This window comes from Hetaerina americana, unplaced genomic scaffold (genome assembly GCF_022747635.1).
Source record: "Hetaerina americana unplaced genomic scaffold, ioHetAmer1.1.p SCAF_9, whole genome shotgun sequence".
NCBI classification, from domain to species: Eukaryota; Metazoa; Arthropoda; class Insecta; order Odonata; family Calopterygidae; genus Hetaerina; species Hetaerina americana.
Genome location: NW_027287538.1, coordinates 33,582,496 through 33,602,275, shown reverse-complemented (window position 1 = coordinate 33,602,275; position 19,780 = coordinate 33,582,496). Strand labels below are relative to the sequence as shown.

The window sequence follows — 19,780 nt, the reverse complement described above, 5'->3', positions numbered from 1 at the left end:
TTCCCGCGCTTTGTGTCCCGGCGATAATTTGTTGTTGTGTAGCTGTCTTGGAAATTTTGTCTCGAACAATAATGGAAGGGTTTGACGATCCCGGTGTATTTTTCTCAGATAATTTTGCTGGTGATGACCAGCAAAGTGATATAACAGTGTCATTACAAAGCGTCAAAAAGAAATTTAAGGACTTCATTCGACAGTTCCACGAGGGGAATTTCAATTATAAGTACAGGTAAGCGCTTTGTGGTTTCTTTCTAATGCTGCCAATAAATATCCGATACTTCGTTTGTGATGCATAATATCATCGTGTTCATTTAAGGGATGCCCTGAAACGTCAATATAATCTGCGAAAATTCTGGCTGGATGTTAACATTGAGGATTTGGCCAGCTTCGATGAATCTTTGGCGGATACGGTGTATAAGCAACCATCTGAGCACATTCCTCTGGTGAGTAGTTTTTATTGCCTCTGGTTCCTTTGGTTTTTATTGCCCTTTAACATTTGTATTAGGTTAATTTGGAGTTTTGGAAAATTATTTAATTTATTTAAACGTGATTTATTAGTGTTTTAGTTTACTTTGGCAGCAATGGAAATTAAAATGAGACTGGGTTGTAGGGAAGTAAATTTTCTAAATAATCTTAATTTTCTGTTTAATGACGAGTAATAGAAATGGGTATTCAAAATTTAGGGCGTTAAAATTAAAGTCGACTGCAATATATATCCAAGCATGAATTTATTATGGAACAATTGAAAAGTGCAGAAGTAAAATCGACTGCTCTATAGGGTGATTTTCGTAGGTTTTTGATGTTATTTGCAATAAATTACTTATTTACTTCCAGGTTAGCACTTTTCCTCCCAATCTGCTCTCAAATTTCTATTTTTATGACGCGCTCTATTGTTGTTGTGTTCAAATCTTTGAAAAAATAAAATTATTATTATTAAATCAAGTGTTTGGGCCGTATTATTTTCTTCATCAGTTCTCCAAATAGTCTACCCCTACATTTTATATTAATTTTATATGTTTCTTCTTTTTCCGCTATCATTTCTCCCTCAATATCATTAGGAGTTGGTACATTCACCTGGATGAAATATGTCATTGTTATGATGTTGCTGTAAGATATTTTTTGGTATTTTACTTCAAATTCTAATTCCAAACTCATTTGTTAAATGGGTTGTGGATGCAGTCGATAAACTTGCCACATTTTTGCACCTTCTCGATAAGCTATGGACCCATTCAAGTTGGTGTGATCCTATTTCTGTGATGCCATGGCACAAATGGAGATTTTTCCTCAATTTTCCACCTCTATTCATCTCTTCTCTGCCAGTCTTCTCCAGTCCCTTGCCTCAAGTAGTTCACGTGCATCTTTGTTGATGATGTATTCCCTAATATTCCCTGGTTTTGCCACTGGTATGTTGCTTCCCATCTGCCCTGTGAAGGCCTTCTTTGGTGCCTGTTCCTCTGGCTGGATGGCCCAGTCTATCGTAGTCTTATTAGTTAGATGTGGGTAAATGTACTAGGTTCCTTGTATCATATATATAATTTTTAGAGCCACATCTCCAGGTTCCTTCTGTGTATACTGGCCTGTAGATTCTGGTTAGTGTTTTCCCCTCAAAATCTTTTTAGTAGAGATGCAAAAAGTGAATAGACACAATGTGCCTTCTTCTCCTTAATGCCAATGTGAAAATCTGAAAGGGTATTCGGGAAAATCACTAATTCATGCAGCACTCTCATGTGACAGTCGAACATGAACAATGACAGTCTGATTCTCAGCTGTGTATTTTTTCCACTTTAGTGCCCCACAGCACTCCAAATGGGCTGGTGTTCCATTGTGGCCTGGATTCACTATTGTTGTCCTTTCTTTTTTTGTGGGTAACTTAGTCTTTCGACAGTTTTGTGGCCTAGGTAATAATTAGTCTCATGAAAAATACTCAAGCCATGTTAAAGTCTTATCAAAGTAGTGATTTTAAATCTTAGGAGTTGAGATGTGCAAAACCTTTGCTTAGATATCAAGATGCCATTAGCCATTCTTCTCTGAGAAAAATTTTTATTTGTATTTTTGTTCAGTATTTTTTGTGTAGTGAGTTTGGCTTGTACAGCTTTGACTACCAGTTAGTCTGTCTGGCCTTTTATTTACTTTGGTTGTACAATTTGGCATAGTTTTCCTGCGGTGATGTCAATAATGTTATTTTTTGTTCTCAGTTTGAAGCTGCAGCAAAGGAGGTGGCAGATGAAGTCACTGCACCACGCCCAGAAGGGGAAGAGACAATGGAAGATATTCAGATATTACTTTCTTCAGATGCAAATCCATCGAGCCTGAGGGACATGAAGGCAAGTACGATATGTTAGTCCTGTTCTTTTTTTCTTCATCTTGTCTGCAGTCATTGTTCTGAAAACCAGTAATTTTTTCCATCCAGTCAAATGTGGTGTCTCGATTGGTGAAAATTCCTGGCATTGTTGTTTCTGCATCTGGAATCCGAGCAAAGGCCACCACCATGTCCATTCAGTGCAGATCTTGCAGAAATGTGATTCCCAATCTACCCCTTAAGCCAGGGCTTGAAGGTTATGTGTTGCCCCGGAAGTGTAACACGTGAGTTGAATTTAATTTATGCATGGCCTTCAGATGCTGATCATACAATGTTGGAGAGCCACCCGCAGAAACATATGCCCTATTAGTTTTCTGAAGTTTTCATGTGGTAAAATACTTAAGAAGAATGATTGTTTGAAAGTATGTGCGCATATTAAGCTTGGTGTTCAAAAATATCATCGAGTATACATATAAATGGAAGTCGATGAAATCAGATTTGTTGAAAAAATGAAGTGAAACTAATTTTTACATAGCATGTTGGCTGCTGTGATGAATTTTTGTTGTAAAAAATATGCCTGTAAATTATGCCATAGCATTTAATGCTGTGTTGTTGCATTGCAGTGAACAGGCTGGCCGGCCCAAGTGTCCTTTGGATCCTTTCTTCATTATTCCCGACAAGTGCACTTGTGTTGACTTTCAGATTATAAAACTCCAAGAGTTGCCCGAGTCGATCCCTCAGGGAGAGATGCCTCGTCACTTAAAAGTCTATTGTGACAGGTATGTTATTTATTCTCACCTCACCTCTTTCAGGATCTTTGTGCTCATTTCAGAGAAATGTCTTAATAGAAAAATATTTTTTAGCTTTTATTTTTTTCAGTGCTTAGCATATTTTTTCCTTAAATTAGTTCTTTATGGTTTTACTGGCCTCAGTGGCAGTGGGGTATCATCCTCGTCTACCAAACCAAGGGTTGAGGGTTCAATTCTTGCCTGGGTGGGTTTTCCTCCAGCTAGGGATTGGGTGTTTGTAATCGTGTCCACTTTTATCACTGCTAATAGTCCAATGTACAGGCCTAAAAGTGCTGCTTTCGGACTAAGGCTAAATAAATAATAATTTTCATTAATTTATATTTTTAAAAAAATATTTTTCTGAATAACTTAGAAGCACTGTGTGAGTGGGCCAATCATCTTTGCATGTTTGTGATTTAGGACTAACTATAAATTTTGACACAAATCAGAGCATTATTACTTTTTCTTTGAATTTGCGTATATTTTCCTGCTACAGAAGGCTGTATAGTGAAGTATGTTAGTTGGCAGCTGTTTGAGGGTAGTATTATAATTAGTACTAGTTTGTTTGGATAGTTTTTACAAGTTGTAACTTGTAGGGAATGCACTTCATCTGTATTGATAATGTAAGTAAAATGTGAAAACATGAATTGTTAACATTAAAAGTTCCATCATGCAATATATCTTTGTGAAATAATTTCCATAGCTTTTTCATTTTTTACTATTTTAATCTTTTATGAGAATACTACCTTGATCATAAAGTTCCCGGAATAACCACCGTGTGGCGCTCCCATCGTTCCGATTTGAGTTATGTTTTTTTTGTTAAATTGGTACATCTGTTGTTGATATTCCCTTTAAATCTTAGTGTCATAACTTGACATTTGCAAAAGTTACGGTCGGTTTTCGGTATGTCCATCAGTGCTTCCTGCGATTTTTCCATTACTTCCTCTCGGCTGCTAAAACGCGTTCCCCGTAATGGTTTTTTAACTCGATTGAACAGAAAGAAGTCACAGGGAGCCAAATCAGGTGAATTCGGGGGCTGTTGGATGGTATTTGTTGCATTTTTCGTCAAAAAATTACGAATAATGATAGCACTGTGCGACGGTGCGTTATCATGGTGCAAAATCCACGAGTTTTCTGCCCACATTTCTGGTCTCTTTCGGCGAATTGCTTCACGCAAACGTCTCATAACGCCCAAATAATACTCTTTGTTTACTGTCTGGCCTTCTGGCAAAAATTCATGATGCACTACACCGTTGTAATCCATGAAAACCGTCAGCATTGCCTTCTTTTTTGACTGAAAACGACGTGGTTTTTTTGGTCTCGGCTCATTTGGTGAACGCCATTCACTTGCCTGATGTCTGGATTGCGTGTCGTACTCATAAACCCACGTCTCGTCTCCAGTAATGATCCTTTTGATGAATGTGGGATCGGATTCAGCCTCGCAAATCATGTCTTTTGCGACGTCAACACGGTCTCTTTTTTGCATGAAATTGAGGTCTTTGCTGCTACACGACGGAAACCCAAATCATTAACCACAATGTCTTGGGCGGATCCATAGGCAATGTTCAAGTCCTCCGCTATTTCTCTGATGGTTAATTTGCGGTTATTGACCAACATTTCTTTTACTTTATCAATTTTTTCACCGACTTTCGATGTCGATGGTCTGCCACTGCGTTCATCATCTTCGATTGACTCACGACCACTTCTGAACCGGTCGTGCCACTGGTAAACGACCGTTTTTTTTAGAGAATCGTTGCCGAAACACTTTTCCAACATTTCCAACGTCCGTGCGCCACTAAATCCGTTTTTTACGCAAAATTTAATACAAGTTCGTTGTTGCAAATTTAAATCCATTTCTGCAATTGTAAAAAATCGCCAACACACACAGAGATAGATGTACTCTTGGCTACGTAACTTTTGCAAATGACAAGTTATGACACTAAGATTTAAAGAGAATATCAACAACAGATGTACCAATTTAACAAAAAAAACAGAACTCAAATCGGAACGATGGGAGCGCCACACGGTGGTTATTCCGGGAACTTTTTGTTCAAGGTAGTATGCCCAATTCTTTAGTTGACATTTTTTCAAATCTCCCTCCAAGTGCTTAAGGTATATTCTCTGGAAATGGAAAAGAATGCAGAATATACCATATCATTTCAGTATGCTTATTTTTCTTTGTAATGTTCATTAAAGGGACATTTCATGAACTTTATCTAAACACATCTGCCTACATAATATGTATACATGTGTGTTTTCCATGTGATGGAACCAACAGGGAATTCCAAACTTTGGTCTTCTCTTTAATCACGGAAGGATGGCATTTCAACTCCATTGGTGGTACATTAAATTATTTTAAGAACATTTTGGCATATACATTTGACAGGGTCTTGAATCTCTTGCTGATGTTTTACTTTAAAATATTGAATTTTTTTGGAAAATGTGTTTATGTTTTGACAGTTGTTTCATTTCCTTTTAGATACCTCTGTGAGCGGGTGGTTCCTGGAAATCGTGTTGTCATTCTCGGCATATTTTCTATCAAGAAAGTTGCCCAGACAAGGGTATGGATGCAGTGCATGATACTTCAGTTGTATATTATATTAGTGAATTCTTTTTGATCTTAGTTTTTTTATTTCAACTTTTTCTCTTTGGGATTTTTTTAAATGTTTACTTATTCCAAAGAAACTGCGGGAGATGCCCCAATATTTACTTGTTTTGTCCCCCTATAAGCAGCAACTGAAAGCACTCTGTGATTACAGGATAAGGTATTAGATATGTGCAATGATGCTTTGAAATAGGAAATTAAATTAATAGTTTGCTTTTCGTGATTTTTCAAAATGATTTTCTGCTCTATTATGGTGGATAGTAAAAATTAGCCACTAAAATTTTTGAACAGATTTGGAAGTACATTTATGTTTTGATCTGAAAAAAATATTTAGGTGCATTATTGTGAACTGTCCCCCTTTTTTTGAGTTGAGCTCATTCTTCAAGAAGATTTTTTATAGTTACAAGATTTTACAGTTCTCATTGCAGTAATTTTAATAGAAATTTTTTTATATACTTGATGTTAATCTGGTAGTGACCAAATTACCAATGTTGTTGCTACTTTACATATTTTATCCACATTCCTTCAGCTTTCGGTAGAGTTGCATAAAGATATGAATCTGTGCACACTAATTGTAAATCTGAACTTTCCTATCTAAATATCCTTAGAAATTTGCTTTATCTGCTCTTGCTGTAATATCTCTGGCATTCCATTTAAATTATAGCATTAAAAGTAACTGATCTGGACAATGTTGCGTGGACTATTTATCCTTTTTGCCAACATGCATAGTGTTCAAATTTATATTTTTTCCACTGTTGCATCACTTACAGCTTAATAATAGTAATAATAATATAGTTATAACTTATGTTTTACTGTTTTAATGCATTAATGAGTGTATACATTAGTAAGACTAATTGTTCATTGTAATATATTGAGAAAATCAAAGAAAAGGGGCATAATATTTATTTGGTTTATATTGATATTTTAATATACTAGCTGTTATTACTATCATAATGGTGGTCCTTAATGTAGTTGTGGCTTTCAGTTATTTGCTGCTTCAAAAAGAATATATTTATTCCATAATTGAATGGAATAGTTCGAATGAATGCTCAATTTGAAGTCCCTTGTATAGTGCATTTTATTTAATTTCTCTCTGTATTTAACAATTACATTTTAATTGAGCTTTGTTGATGAGGAAATTTGTAGTTGTAATTGGTTCCGTTAAAAAAAAATATTTGTGTAAATATCCTTGGTCTCATGTGGCAATATTGATTAATAATTGCCATTATTGCAGAGGGGTAACAGGGAGAAGGGCTCCGTTGGTGTTCGAAGTCCTTACCTTCGAGCAGTTGGTGTTGAAGTGGACACAAAAGGCTCGGGCTTTAGTGCTCGTCTTGCTGTCACCCCTGAGGAGGAGGAAGCATTCCGAAGGCTTGCTTCTTCAAATGACATTTATGAGAGAATCTCAAAATCTGTTGCTCCCAGCATCTTTGGCTCTGCAGACATTAAGAAGGCCATTGCCTGCCTTTTATTTGGAGGTTAGTTTCAGTAACTGATTCACCTGAAGTTTTCCTGTACACTGCTAAGTTAAAATATATGAGAGACATTGGAGAGGGAATAAAGAAAAACTGGTTTCCAAAAAGTGTGAAATACAAGAAAATGATTACAAAGATAAGCATCTTGAGTGTCCCTACGGTCTTAATTTATTACATATCTGATGGAATTAATTTTTCCCCTAGAAGGATAATAGAAGTTCAATGACATTCATTGATGATTACTCAAATTAACTTACTTAATATTTCTTTCTGTTCTTTGTGTGTGTTAAATATTTGAGTTTTGTAATTCATACCTCTCTGGTTATTAAACAGAAACTTAAAACTATTCAAAACATATATCCGTATCTGTTAGGCAGGGATAAATGTGAAGTGGGGAAACCTTGATGAGCTGGAATGCCACGTGAAATTGGGCAAAACATGGTGGGGTTTGAAAATTGTGGATTGGCTTGATCAATTAAAAAGTTTTAAGTCAATAGATTCGTTATGAGGAAAATACAATTTAATTCCAATTTTTCACATGTGGGTTTGAATTTTATATCGGCAATTCCTGTACTTTCCTAAGTTAATTTTCTTTCTTTCATTTTTGGCTGTTGTCATTTCCTTTTTAATACTTTTTTGCTGATTTCATTTTGATATTTTAACACTCTCTTACTATTTGCTATCCTTATCATATTTAAAGCATACTAATTACTTGTTTACTATGTATCATTTCAAACATCAGCTGACCGAAGCCAACAACCACCAAACTTCTCTTGATGTAAACATTTTTTAAAAAATGCTTTGAACAAAATGCTTAATGTTTTATTTTGGTGCAGAAGAATCCCTTTTCAAACATTTATTCATTTTGACTTATCCTCTTCATTTGGAGGAAAAATATTGATCTTAATATTGGTGCAATATATGTTAGAAAAAAATTTAGCTAGAGATATTGTGTAATGCAAGGGGACAGATAATAGGGGTTTGCCTAACATTCACTTTAACAAAAACGGAGCTCATTGAATAACCTAAGTTATTAACAGGAGTAAGTATTACTTTCATGTCTATGTGATAAAATAATCAACCTTTGAAAAGATATAGTGGTTCCTTTCATGAATTATATTTACATCCTTAGGCTCTGCATGACTGAACCATTTTGATACCTGCGGTTTTGCCCAACAGCATGTGATCTCTGTTTATTATGTTTGCCTCAAAACAATGAAGTAATGCTCCATCTATATGTATATACATACATGTATTTAAGTTATGTAATTCATAATATCATTTTGGTGTGCAACTTTAAGTTTAGGTCAGCCACAGTCTTTTTAGTAGCTAGGTGTCATGAGCGCCTCAGGGGTATACCAATGTACTGGCTTGTGAGGAAGTACACCAACGATTCCCATAAATTGTTGTACATGCCAATTGCTTGATTGTCACTCCATCAAATTTTAAGGAAGTAGCCTATCTCAAGGAAGTGTTCACCTTCATGAGGCATTTGAGGAGAATTGATGAATGGTATGGTGGTGGGATTAGGGCCCCTTTTTCTTGAATAGTTTTAAGTTTGATTCCCTTAATCCTCTCCAGGCTCAAGGAAACGACTACCGGATGGGCTGACGAGAAGAGGTGATATCAATATTCTCCTGCTTGGTGACCCTGGAACAGCAAAATCTCAGCTTCTCAAGTTTGCTGAACAGGTTGCACCAATTGGAGTGTACACATCTGGGAAGGGCTCTTCTGCAGCTGGTCTGACTGCATCCGTGATCCGTGACCCCTCAACCGTAAGTCTTCGATAAATGACACTTGGGTGCACAGTGGTCATTAGTCATAATATGCTGCTCGGGTGAGCATTGCATGGTCATTTTTCACTTGTGAATTCAGGGGCTTAAAGGATTCTAATTCCCCCTTATTGAAATGAAAATGCAATGTGGTCTGAAGCCAAGGTGTTGAAACCTGTATTGTATATTATATTACATCCTTGGATATTACAAAATGTGTTCTTCATTCATTCAGTTCAATGGTGTTTCATCATGCCATGGCGAACACAGTTGGTTTAAGGTCCTGGGGCAGCACAGCAGTGAAGATTAAGAATACTGATTTATTCCCGAGAGAACACGGTTAAAAATCATATTTTGTGATGATTTTCAGGGATTGTGTCAGTGGTCAGGATTTCTGTCCCTACTATGGTTATTCAAGCCATCTCTTATGGAAAATATATCGCAGGAATTGTGGATTCCCAGCGGAAAGGTGTCAATTCAAATAAGAAAGCTAACATTGGAAAGTCCTTTTGTTCAGGCAAGACTCTCAAAATAGATGGAATGGAAAGCCTGAAAAAAGGTTACGGACCCATGGCCTTTCACATTCTTAACCTCTCAATCAGACAAATTAGTGCAATGGTATTATTAAAGCAAAGTTGAAAAGAGATTAGTTCAAGTTTTATGCATCAATCTCATTTTATTTGCCAATACAAGCAAAGGCATGTTATAAATCTGGCACGTGTGCCAAACCTGATATATTGCAGAGAAATCAGTTTTGGTGCCTTTTTCTCCATACCTGGAGGGAAATTTGCTAGCTCGATGGATATTATCATGTTGGTGTGAAAATAATTGCTGAGTGAATTATCTTTTGCCCCATGGCTGACGAGCTACAATTTAAATTACTCTGGAAATTATGTGAAACAAAACTATGTAATATGAGTCATTGAGTTTTTCTTTAAGTTCGTTTTTGGTAACAAAAATGATGACTGCCAAATGACCATTTGGAAGTGCTGAGCACTCCATGCTGGTCTCATAGCACTTATTGTGTGCTGACAATAGTGTGGGGGCCATCTGATTTGATTTTTTTACCTCACTGTTGCAGTGAATTCAATGTTATTCCACTACACTTTCAAAGGGAAACTTTGACCTAATTTCAGCGAAACTTTGTGATGGAGGGAGGTGCAATGGTGCTTGCTGATGGTGGTGTCGTGTGCATAGATGAATTCGACAAGATGAGAGAAGATGACAGAGTGGCCATTCATGAGGCCATGGAGCAGCAAACAATTTCCATTGCCAAGGTGAGGGGACATTGACTTTTGGACTTAGTATTTCTATAGAATGTAAGATTGGAACTCTATGATAGATCAAGAAAAATAAATTTTTGTCCTTTCATTTTAGGCTGGAATCACTACCACATTGAATTCTCGCTGTTCAGTGCTTGCAGCTGCCAATTCCATTTTTGGGCGTTGGGATGAGACAAAGGGGGAAGAAAACATTGATTTCATGCCCACAATTTTGTCTCGTTTTGACATGATTTTCATTGTCAAGGATGAGCACAACCGGGAAAGAGACATAGTAAGAATACTTTGTTTGTTGAAAGCAGGCCGAGTGTTTTCTTGGTGTATGACGAGTTTCGTGGAGTTTAGAAAGAACAAGGGCTTGTACTTCTGAATATAAATGTTATGGGCCATTTCCTTTAGAGTTCAAATTTTGTTTGTCAAGATATAAAACATGGGTTTGTAAATCGGTAATGAGTAGATTCTTCTGATACTGAAAATACATTGGATTCATTAAGTTACTTTTGTCAGTCAGTTCATGTTATAAAGTGTTTGATGAAGCGTTCTCTCACACTACATCTATTTTATCATTAGAGAATAGTTATAAAACATTTCAGCCTTTTGACATTCATAAGCTAGAAAAATCACACTCCTAACATGGAAATTCTTAATCATAGTCGTATTAAAAAAATACTCTTGCAAAATAGGTCTTCAAAATACTGTTTCTTTTAGAAAGAAATATAATAATTCATTTAAATGTTTTATTTATCAGTTCTGTGTGGGTTTGTTTTGATGGATTAAATTTGTATGGTTACTGTGAATAACAGCATACATATGTGATAGTTATTTTAATTATTTCAATAAGTTTTTTCATCAAGTGACAATATGGCTTCATTATCTTCAGCGAAGATGTTGACAAATTTGTGATCACTTCCAGACTTTGGCTAAGCACATCATGAGTGTACACATGAATGCCCTGCAGACAACGCCAGAAGGCCAGCCTGGAGAATTTTCTTTGCCATTCCTGAAGAAGTACATAAATTATTGTAGAACGTAAGTTTTTATGGGTGTGGAGACGGTTGTTCTTAATATTGTTTTTGGGAGAGAATAAATGATATAATAGTTCTCCATTCATTTAGAATTTAAGGGACCAAAAAGGTTGAATTATGGTATTAAGTTTAAAAAAATTCTTGCATATCTGCATTTTTCTGATAAAATCTCAATATCCTTTTATCTGTACTTAAAATACAAAGACAGGTAATTGATTTGGAAAGTTAAGAATTTAATTTAGTTACTTAGCTAGTAAGCATTGCTTGGATCCCACCTGGGAAAGAAAAGTGTTATTGAAGTTTTGAAGAAGATTATTAATGGGATGAGCTTATTCATTATTTTTTGGTAGTTAAATGAAAAATCTCAGAACAAGATCCTTCAATTTTTTATCAAGTCTAATGAATGGAATCATACAATTTCCGGGCATAGTTTGCCTTTAAAAAATTTGGATTGCAGTGTTTGTCTCGCTTGAATGCAAACAGTGCTCTAATGGCTTTTTTCTGTAAAAGTAGTATAGTTTTCATGCTTTTTGAATGTCCCCATGGCAATTACCTATAAATAACCATAATATGCATTGATTGATGCATAAAACGAGAAGAGGTTTTAATTTTCTGATTATGTACAGAATTCTGCTCAATTAAATGCAATTGCTGTTGATGTGGTCCTCTCAAGATAGATAGAATAGGAAAAACCTTCCATTCAGTTAGCTGACTCATGGCAGTAAACACTAATAATAATAATAATAAATTTATTGGTCCTGTTGATATGTTAGTACATATATAGGCCTTGTCAAATATACATTAAAATAGTAGTACATATTACAAGATTTAAACATCATACAGCAATATTAACAGTCATTTAAACAAGAATTCTTTTACATTGTAAAAACAATTGTCTAGTAAATATTTTTTAAATTTAATTTTAAAATACACGTCTTTGCTCATTTTTTATTTCTATTGGCAAATTGTTAAATAATTTACAACCCATATACGTAGGCCCATTGCTGAACATAGAAAGTTTATGAGAACTTGTTACATAATTGGATTTTTTTCTGGTATCATAGTTATGCACATTTTTATTTGTTTTTAAGTTAAATTTACCTTCAAAAGTTTTTACAAATAATATGGATTCATACGTATAAATGCAGGATAGAGGCATAATCCTCAGCTTTTTAAAAGCACTAAAGCATAAAATAGAAATTCATAACAGGTCTAGTAATTAAGGGTTTAGATGCTGCATGTATTTCTTTATCCGTATTATTTATGTTTACTATTTTCTCAGCGATAAAAGAAGTTATGTTTTTGGGGACACAAGATATTCATAGAAAGAAATGAATGGTATGTTGTAGAAATGCAGTATCTTAGTAATTCATGCATATGACATTTTATACAAGCATATTGGAGTGCAATATCTCAAGGAATTTTGAAAGAAAAGATACATCAGTGAGCCATGAGATCGAAGCACAACTTCAAATGATAGGGTAGGTGTATTTTGATTTATCTGGGCTAAAAAGTATTTCGCCAAACCTTTGTGGATAAGTTTTAATTTTAAAATGGTATTTAATTGAGTGGGAATGAAAAAAGAGGTTTTACTGTGTGTGGAGAAGAATATGGCAGTGGGCATTGAGGGATCTGGGTTCGAATCCAAGTCAAGGGGAATGAGTTTTACACTGAAATGGTTGCATTGTAATGGATATTAGCGGATGACTCCAGCGAAAAGTTACCGCTGTGGCATCTCCTGCAGTTTCTTGGAATTTGTCAAAGGTAAAACGCCCTTAAGTGTTTAAAGTTGGCTTTAACCTTGTGGACTCTGGCGCATCATGCACGGCTACAAATGCCCGTGACATTGTATGTATGGTATTTCATCACAACATCTTGTTCCTTAAGAGCCCCCAAAATTTGAGTGTAAGGGATGCCTCAATAGTTTAACTGGCTAAAGTACTCAGCCGGACATCGAGGGATCTGGTTTCGAGTCCCGGTCAAGGCGAATGACTTTTACACTTCAAAAGTTGCATTGTTGTGATTTATAGCCTTTTGATTTGAACTTATTACTATTGAAAAATGAAGGGTTGGTTTAAGTTCATGTTTCATAATGTGATGTTCATGGTAAATGGTGTTTTTACTTAAACAGCACTTGTGGACCTCGAATTTCTGAAGCTGCTGGTGATAAGTTGAAGAATCGTTATGTGTTGATGCGAAGTGGAACCAAGGAACATGAAGCAGAAATGGACAAGAGGCTTTCTATTCCCATCACTGTGAGGTGTGTATTTGTGATGATACTATTTGCAAAACATTGGGAAATAAATTGCAACTTCAGGTGTGCGAATATGTTATTATTGATTTTAAAGCAAATTAGTTTAAAATTAAGTGAATCAAACATTCTTTCTTGATGAATTCCTAGGCAAAAACACTTAGGTAATTCATGTTTTTCCTGGTACCATGGGGTATGTGGTTACTTTAAATGTGTTACCGAGGGAATTAGTGGTTCATAATGATGCAGGTAAAAGAAAGGCAAGGCATGACAGCATTCTGTTTTAGACTCAGTGAACTCCATGAATCCAAAATTAAAGTCATGATGTTGTAATAATTAAGTTTTCACCAAGCTCATGGTGTTAACATTTTCTATTGACTCATAAATTAAACTGTGCCTTTTATAGGAGAAAGGTGTGGTTCAATTCATTAATAGCAACTCATTTAACATCTGGTTTGTGATTTGATTTTTGCAAAAAAATACCAGCTCCACAAATCTATTATTGCCACCCATAATAATAACAATGTTTATTTGCTCCTCTACAACATCTTTGTAACAAGTATGGAACATGTCACATTGTCCATATTCTTTGCAGACATCGCATAGTGTATATTACTGAGTCAGCAGATATCTCAAAATAAAAATATAAGTAAGTGTACAGAGTAAAAACCAAAAACGGGGGTCAGGAGCTATTAAAAAAATATTCCTGTTGAGTTATTCATGAATAAATTCCTTTATCTATAGAAAGGTACATGAATTCATCAACTGTATGGTATTGATTATCGCAAAGGAATTGATATAGTTAAGACTTAAATAACAAAAAAATACCTATTTCCCTTAATTTTCTTGGTAGTGCTTTCAAGAATTCCACACCAGTACATCCAGGGTTCTCATCAAATATTAATGAATATGTATGTTTATAGAGTTTCATTATCATTAGTCTTTCAATCCTGAGATTGGTTGACTGCAGCCCTTCATCCTACCCTATCTGATGCTTATTGGCTTAGTTCCTGTAATTTTTTGCAATGTGTTTTCTTCTTAATTTTTCCCCTCTATTTATCCCTTGGCCTTACTCTTGGGACTTTTCCCTCTATTATATTCTTCACGAATTCATTGTGCCTCAAGGTTTGGCCAATACACACATAATGTTTGTCATATGTTCGTTAATAATGCAAGAATTTTCTCTCATTCAAAGATGTCATACTTACTGAAAGTCTAAGCATATATGTACATAGTATTTATTGGCTCGACATGAAATATGTAAAATTAAAGCATTTAGTATGAAAATTTTTGATTTCTGGTTACATGAATTATCTTGTAATTGATTTATAGAGGATACGTGGTGTTGTTTCAAGTCATCATAATAAGATACAATTGAAAAATATTTTGCCTAATTTTCAGATAACAATACTTTTTGTATATTTATGATTGCTTTTTGAACAGCTGTAACTTTTTACAATTGCAGGCAGTTGGAAGCTATAATACGTATATCAGAATCTCTGGCTAAGATGCAGTTGAAACCCTATGCCACAGAGACGCATGTTACTGAAGCGTTGAGACTGTTTCAAGTGTCAACATTGGATGCTGCAACTTCTGGCAGTCTATCTGGTATTTAATCTTGTTTTTTCTATCTTAGTGTCATGATGTGCTCCTACTTAAGTATCAGGTTTTAGGTAATGTTTTGGAACAGCTAATTATTAAATGAAACCATTATTTCCAGCCGGTGCAAAAATGCTGTAAGCAAACATTTTTAAATTAACTTTTTGTATCATGTCCATTTTGATGCCCAAATCTTAACTCTGGAATCTATATATTTATCCATCCTGTAAAAGCATACGTATGGTAGAGGAAGTCTTATTATTAATGGTGAGCAGCAGTATTAATTAATGACAACTGTGTAAAAGTAAATTTTTTATACCTAGTAGTATAACAATCCACTTCCCATCAGCCAGACTATGAATAACCAAACCCTAAGCTCTTAAACTGCTTATATGTTGCTCAGGGGCAGAATTTCCAGAATCGTGTCCAGCTCTTCACACCACCAAATCATCAGTTTCATTCATGTTAGCTTCTTCAAATCCATCCTCTTCCTGCTTCCAGCATCTTTCTCTTCATGAACTTATAGCATCCTCCAAACTTTTAGCAATAAGTACCTGGTTTTCTTCAAGCAGCAGAAAATGTATTATTCCATGCTCAAAGTGGATACCCTTGTCATCATAGGAGTAATTTCTTTAATGTCTGGCACACATTTTTGCATAAGAACTGCGTTAAAAAAATGTTGGCTCTTCACTTTTAACCTCTTGAACATAATACAGTGGCAAGAGTGTTCAGATATTTAATAAAAGAAGGCTGGTGTTAGTTATTTTTCATTTTAAATTTATATTTCATTATCTTAATTGTGTTATAATGTTATGTACAATATACAGAGCCTATCATACCTCCAAGCCTTCAATTGGGATGCTGGAGATTGGAGTATGGGTTGCATTCCAATGCTCTTGAGATTTTGCATACCATACGTGACTTTAAGGCAAGCCAAAGCCCACACTCGGGGGCCTAAGCCGCTATACCAAGCTACTTCTTTCCCATGATAAAAGCAAACTAAGAATGGTGGGAATGCTAATGGCTGCAATTGACTGAAGAAGCATAAACATGCTATGGGACTCATCAACTCTGAGGTGTAGATGGTATGAGGAAGGGATTGAAATCACACCCCATATCTTGTATGAAGGCTATGTACTTTCCATGGCATGCAATCACTGCCTAGGATCACCATTCTTGGCTCCTAGGGATTTTAGTAAATTACCCATAGGGGACACCCTTCAGTAATGCCATTGGACTCCATGAGTGAGACACTAAGGTGGTTAGCTCAATGGACCAAAATGCCCTAAGGCTCTCTATTATACTTTGTGTCTATCAAAGAGTGGTCAGTATGAGAAATTATCTGCAAAAGAATTAAATCAGGAAAGAACTCGTGATTTTTCCTGAAGTAGGTGTTTATTTAATATTTCTTTGTGAATTATTTTTCACAATCAAATTAAATCTTTATTTTTCACATGTGCTAGGAAATGATATCTTATGTTCTTGCAGATATCTTGGAAAACATGCAGGTTATTTGTTCAAGTGTTTTGGACCAAGATGGCCACAGTAGTAGTGATATAAGAAGAGAAGTTGCAGTTGGAAAAGAAGTTGTTACAAAGGGGTAGGGTGTTGACTTTAGGGCCATCAGGGATAATAGAAAACAATTATGGAAAAACTTTGATTTGGAATTTAATTTGTACAGTGCAAAACTTAGATGCTGAAGTAAGAGTTGATTAGGACCTTTAAGATGTGGTTGTAAAGAAGTATGGAAAAGGTAAAATAGACAAAAGGAAAACTAACAAGAAAGTGCTAGACATGTTTAGGGGGAACAGAATTGTTGGGAGAAATCTTCAGGAGGCAGAAAAAGGTGGATGTAGAGCATTTTGATCGGTGATGGGACATTTAAGGGTGATAGAGGGAAGAATTTTAGGCATGGCTGTAAAAAGAATGGACTTGTGTAATGGAATGAAAGGACAGGAAAGTTTTATTTAGAGAAGGTATCAGATATGTCTAGATGGGTGAGCTACCATAATAATATTTAGATTGTATAAGGCTGTATTACCTGAAATCATGTTTCATGGTGCTTTTAATCCAGATTTTAGGGTAGGGCATGGAAAAAATTATTTTTGCCTTAAAAAATCGGGGAATAAACAAATCAGGACAACGTGGAAACAGAGTCCAAGTGTCTTCTAAAATTGTTCCCCTGTGTGGGACATAATTTGTGTGGTTTCACTTTCAAGGCCTTGGGAGACTCTGTAAGTGGCTTTACTACCACTGGCCTAGCCTCCATCTTTCCCTTTCCCCCTGGTCCCTTAATTAAGGTGATGTCCCCAAGGGGAGTAAAATAATTTTCAATGGTATTGAAATGTAATGAAATAATTGACTTTGTAATTCCACACACTTTATTTAAAAAACACACGACCCAGGTTTCGACGTTGAACGTCATCATCAGGTGGTCCTCATAGAAGCACGCTGGCTATATATACCTTCTGATCATAGGAGGGGGGGGTTGGTCAGAGAGGGAGGTCGGAGGGGTAAAAAAGGTTACAATGTAGCTGGGAAGAAAAGAGAATTACATTTTTGATTTAGAAGAGTGGTAGGTCTAGGAGTGGGGAGTGGGAGGGATACAAAATTTCGTTGGCAAGATCATCTTTCCAACGGACACATTTCAAAATTTCTAACTGCTCCAAAGCATCGAGCCTTTGACCTTTTTCTTCAAAATGAATAATTTTTGTCACAAAGTCACTTTTGTGATCACTTTCGATGAGGTGTTTTGCAAAGAGGGATGTTATGTTCTTATTTTTTACACATGTTTGGTGTTCTTTAATCCTTTCTTTAAATTTCCGTCCTGTTTGTCCAATATACTTTGTGTGTGGACAGGTTCTGATAGGCAACTAGATCAGTTTCTAGCACATCTAAATTCTATCAATTCTAATGTACAATTCACGTGTGAAAAAGAGGAAAAAGGTTCCCTGAATTTCCTCGACCTATCCATTTCTAAAGACAAAGATGGGTTACAGTATTCCATTTTTAGGAAAGAAATGTATACAGACCAATTAATTAATTCCTCTTCAAGGCATTGCTTCACCCAAAAGCTTTCGGCATTTCATGCAATGATCCACCGTTTGACCGCTATCCCTATGTCAAAATTCAATGTAAATAAGGAACTTAATGTAATTAAAACGTTAGCAGTAAACAATGGGTATTCAGAAGATCTAATAAATAAACTTTACCGGAATAAACTTACAAAAATAGCCTTAAGCCACATTTACAACCCCGAACATGTAAAAGATCCCACTGCCAAATGGCGGAGAATACTATATCTTGGGACTATTTCTCAAAAAGTAATTAAAAGTTTACCTAAAGAAAAAATTAAATGTGCCTTTTACAGTCGTTCATGCCTTAAGAACCTGATCTCTCACACTAAAGACAAAGTCCCCGAAAACGAGAGGAGTGGAGTGTATGAGTTAAAGTGCTCGGATTGTAGCACAAAGTATATTGGACAAACAGGACGGAAATTTAAAGAAAGGATTAAAGAACACCAAACATGTGTAAAAAATAAGAACATAACATCCCTCTTTGCAAAACACCTCATCGAAAGTGATCACAAAAGTGACTTTGTGACAAAAATTATTCATTTTGAAGAAAAAGGTCAAAGGCTCGATGCTTTGGAGCAGTTAGAAATTTTGAAATGTGTCCGTTGGAAAGATGATCTTGCCAACGAAATTTTGTATCCCTCCCACTCCCCACTCCTAGACCTACCACTCTTCTAAATCAAAAATGTAATTCTCTTTTCTTCCCAGCTACATTGTAACCTTTTTTACCCCTCCGACCTCCCTCTCTGACCAACCCCCCCCTCCTATGATCAGAAGGTATATATAGCCAGCGTGCTTCTATGAGGACCACCTGATGATGACGTTCAACGTCGAAACCTGGGTCGTGTGTTTTTTAAATAAAGTGTGTGGAATTACAAAGTCAATTATTTCATTACTTTTCAATGGTGTTTAAATTTGGTAGGTGCTGAGGGATTTACGACTGAAGAAGATTATGAGATGCTAAATCGTGTTGAAACGCAGCTGAAGAGAAGGTTTGCCATTGGTTCTCAGGTTTCCGAGCAAAATATTGTTCAAGACTTCTTAAGACAGGTAAGTCTCTCATTATTTGCAAATATTGTTTCACGTCATAGATGTTTGATGAATGAAGGCACGAATTTCCTGCATAAAACAAGTTTTGTTATGACCTAGGTTTCATTACAGATATCACTATAACAGATAACATCTGTGGATGTTACCTGTTACATCTTCACCAGAAGATTTTACACTATTGAAACCTAGGTCATGATGAAACTATTTTATGTGGAAAAGCCAAGTGTATTCATCGAGAAGGATTTTCAACATATTACACCTGAAACTATTATTCATAGACTTTTTAAAAAATTTTTAGTTATTGATAACATTCCTCATCTCACCCTCTTTTAGAAATATCCAGAAAGAGCTATACATAAAGTAATTCACACCATGATTCGCAGAGGAGAATTACAGCATAGAATGCAGAGAAAAATGCTGTATCGCATTATGTAACTGGAATATTATATTCCTGTTGCACAGCAGCATTTTACCTATCCAGTGTGTTGTGATGTGAAAAACGAAACTTTCTTATGTTTGAAATATCTACAATAATGTACTTTTTTCAGTATCTTCTATTTTTATT

The 19,780-nt window shown here is 35.6% G+C and overlaps 1 protein-coding gene across 1 annotated transcript; it reads left to right on the top strand.

The window, feature by feature from the left end:
- The first annotated feature begins 24 nt into the window (after window positions 1-24).
- On the top strand, window positions 25-19,736 carry Mcm5 (Minichromosome maintenance 5). The gene is made up of 15 exons (XM_071597641.1): window positions 25-226; window positions 314-440; window positions 2,193-2,321; window positions 2,408-2,580; window positions 2,920-3,075; window positions 5,564-5,645; window positions 6,924-7,167; window positions 8,746-8,939; window positions 10,073-10,213; window positions 10,314-10,490; window positions 11,130-11,245; window positions 13,373-13,501; window positions 14,958-15,100; window positions 19,088-19,215; window positions 19,549-19,736. The coding sequence occupies exons 1-15, from the start codon at window positions 72-74 to the stop codon at window positions 19,648-19,650; spliced, it is 2,196 nt and encodes a 731-aa protein (XP_071453742.1). The 5' UTR covers window positions 25-71; the 3' UTR covers window positions 19,651-19,736.
- The last annotated feature ends 44 nt before the right edge of the window (window positions 19,737-19,780 follow it).

Excerpts from the sequence above, each read along its gene's own strand:
- Mcm5 (XM_071597641.1), top strand. The coding sequence starts at position 72 with ATGGAAGGGTTTGACGATCCCGGTGTATTTTTCTCAGATAATTTTGCT. Across the intron at positions 441-2,192 it reads CATCTGAGCACATTCCTCTG|TTTGAAGCTGCAGCAAAGGA; the intron begins GTGAGTAGTTTT and ends TTTTGTTCTCAG. Across the intron at positions 13,502-14,957 it reads TCTATTCCCATCACTGTGAG|GCAGTTGGAAGCTATAATAC; the intron begins GTGTGTATTTGT and ends TTACAATTGCAG.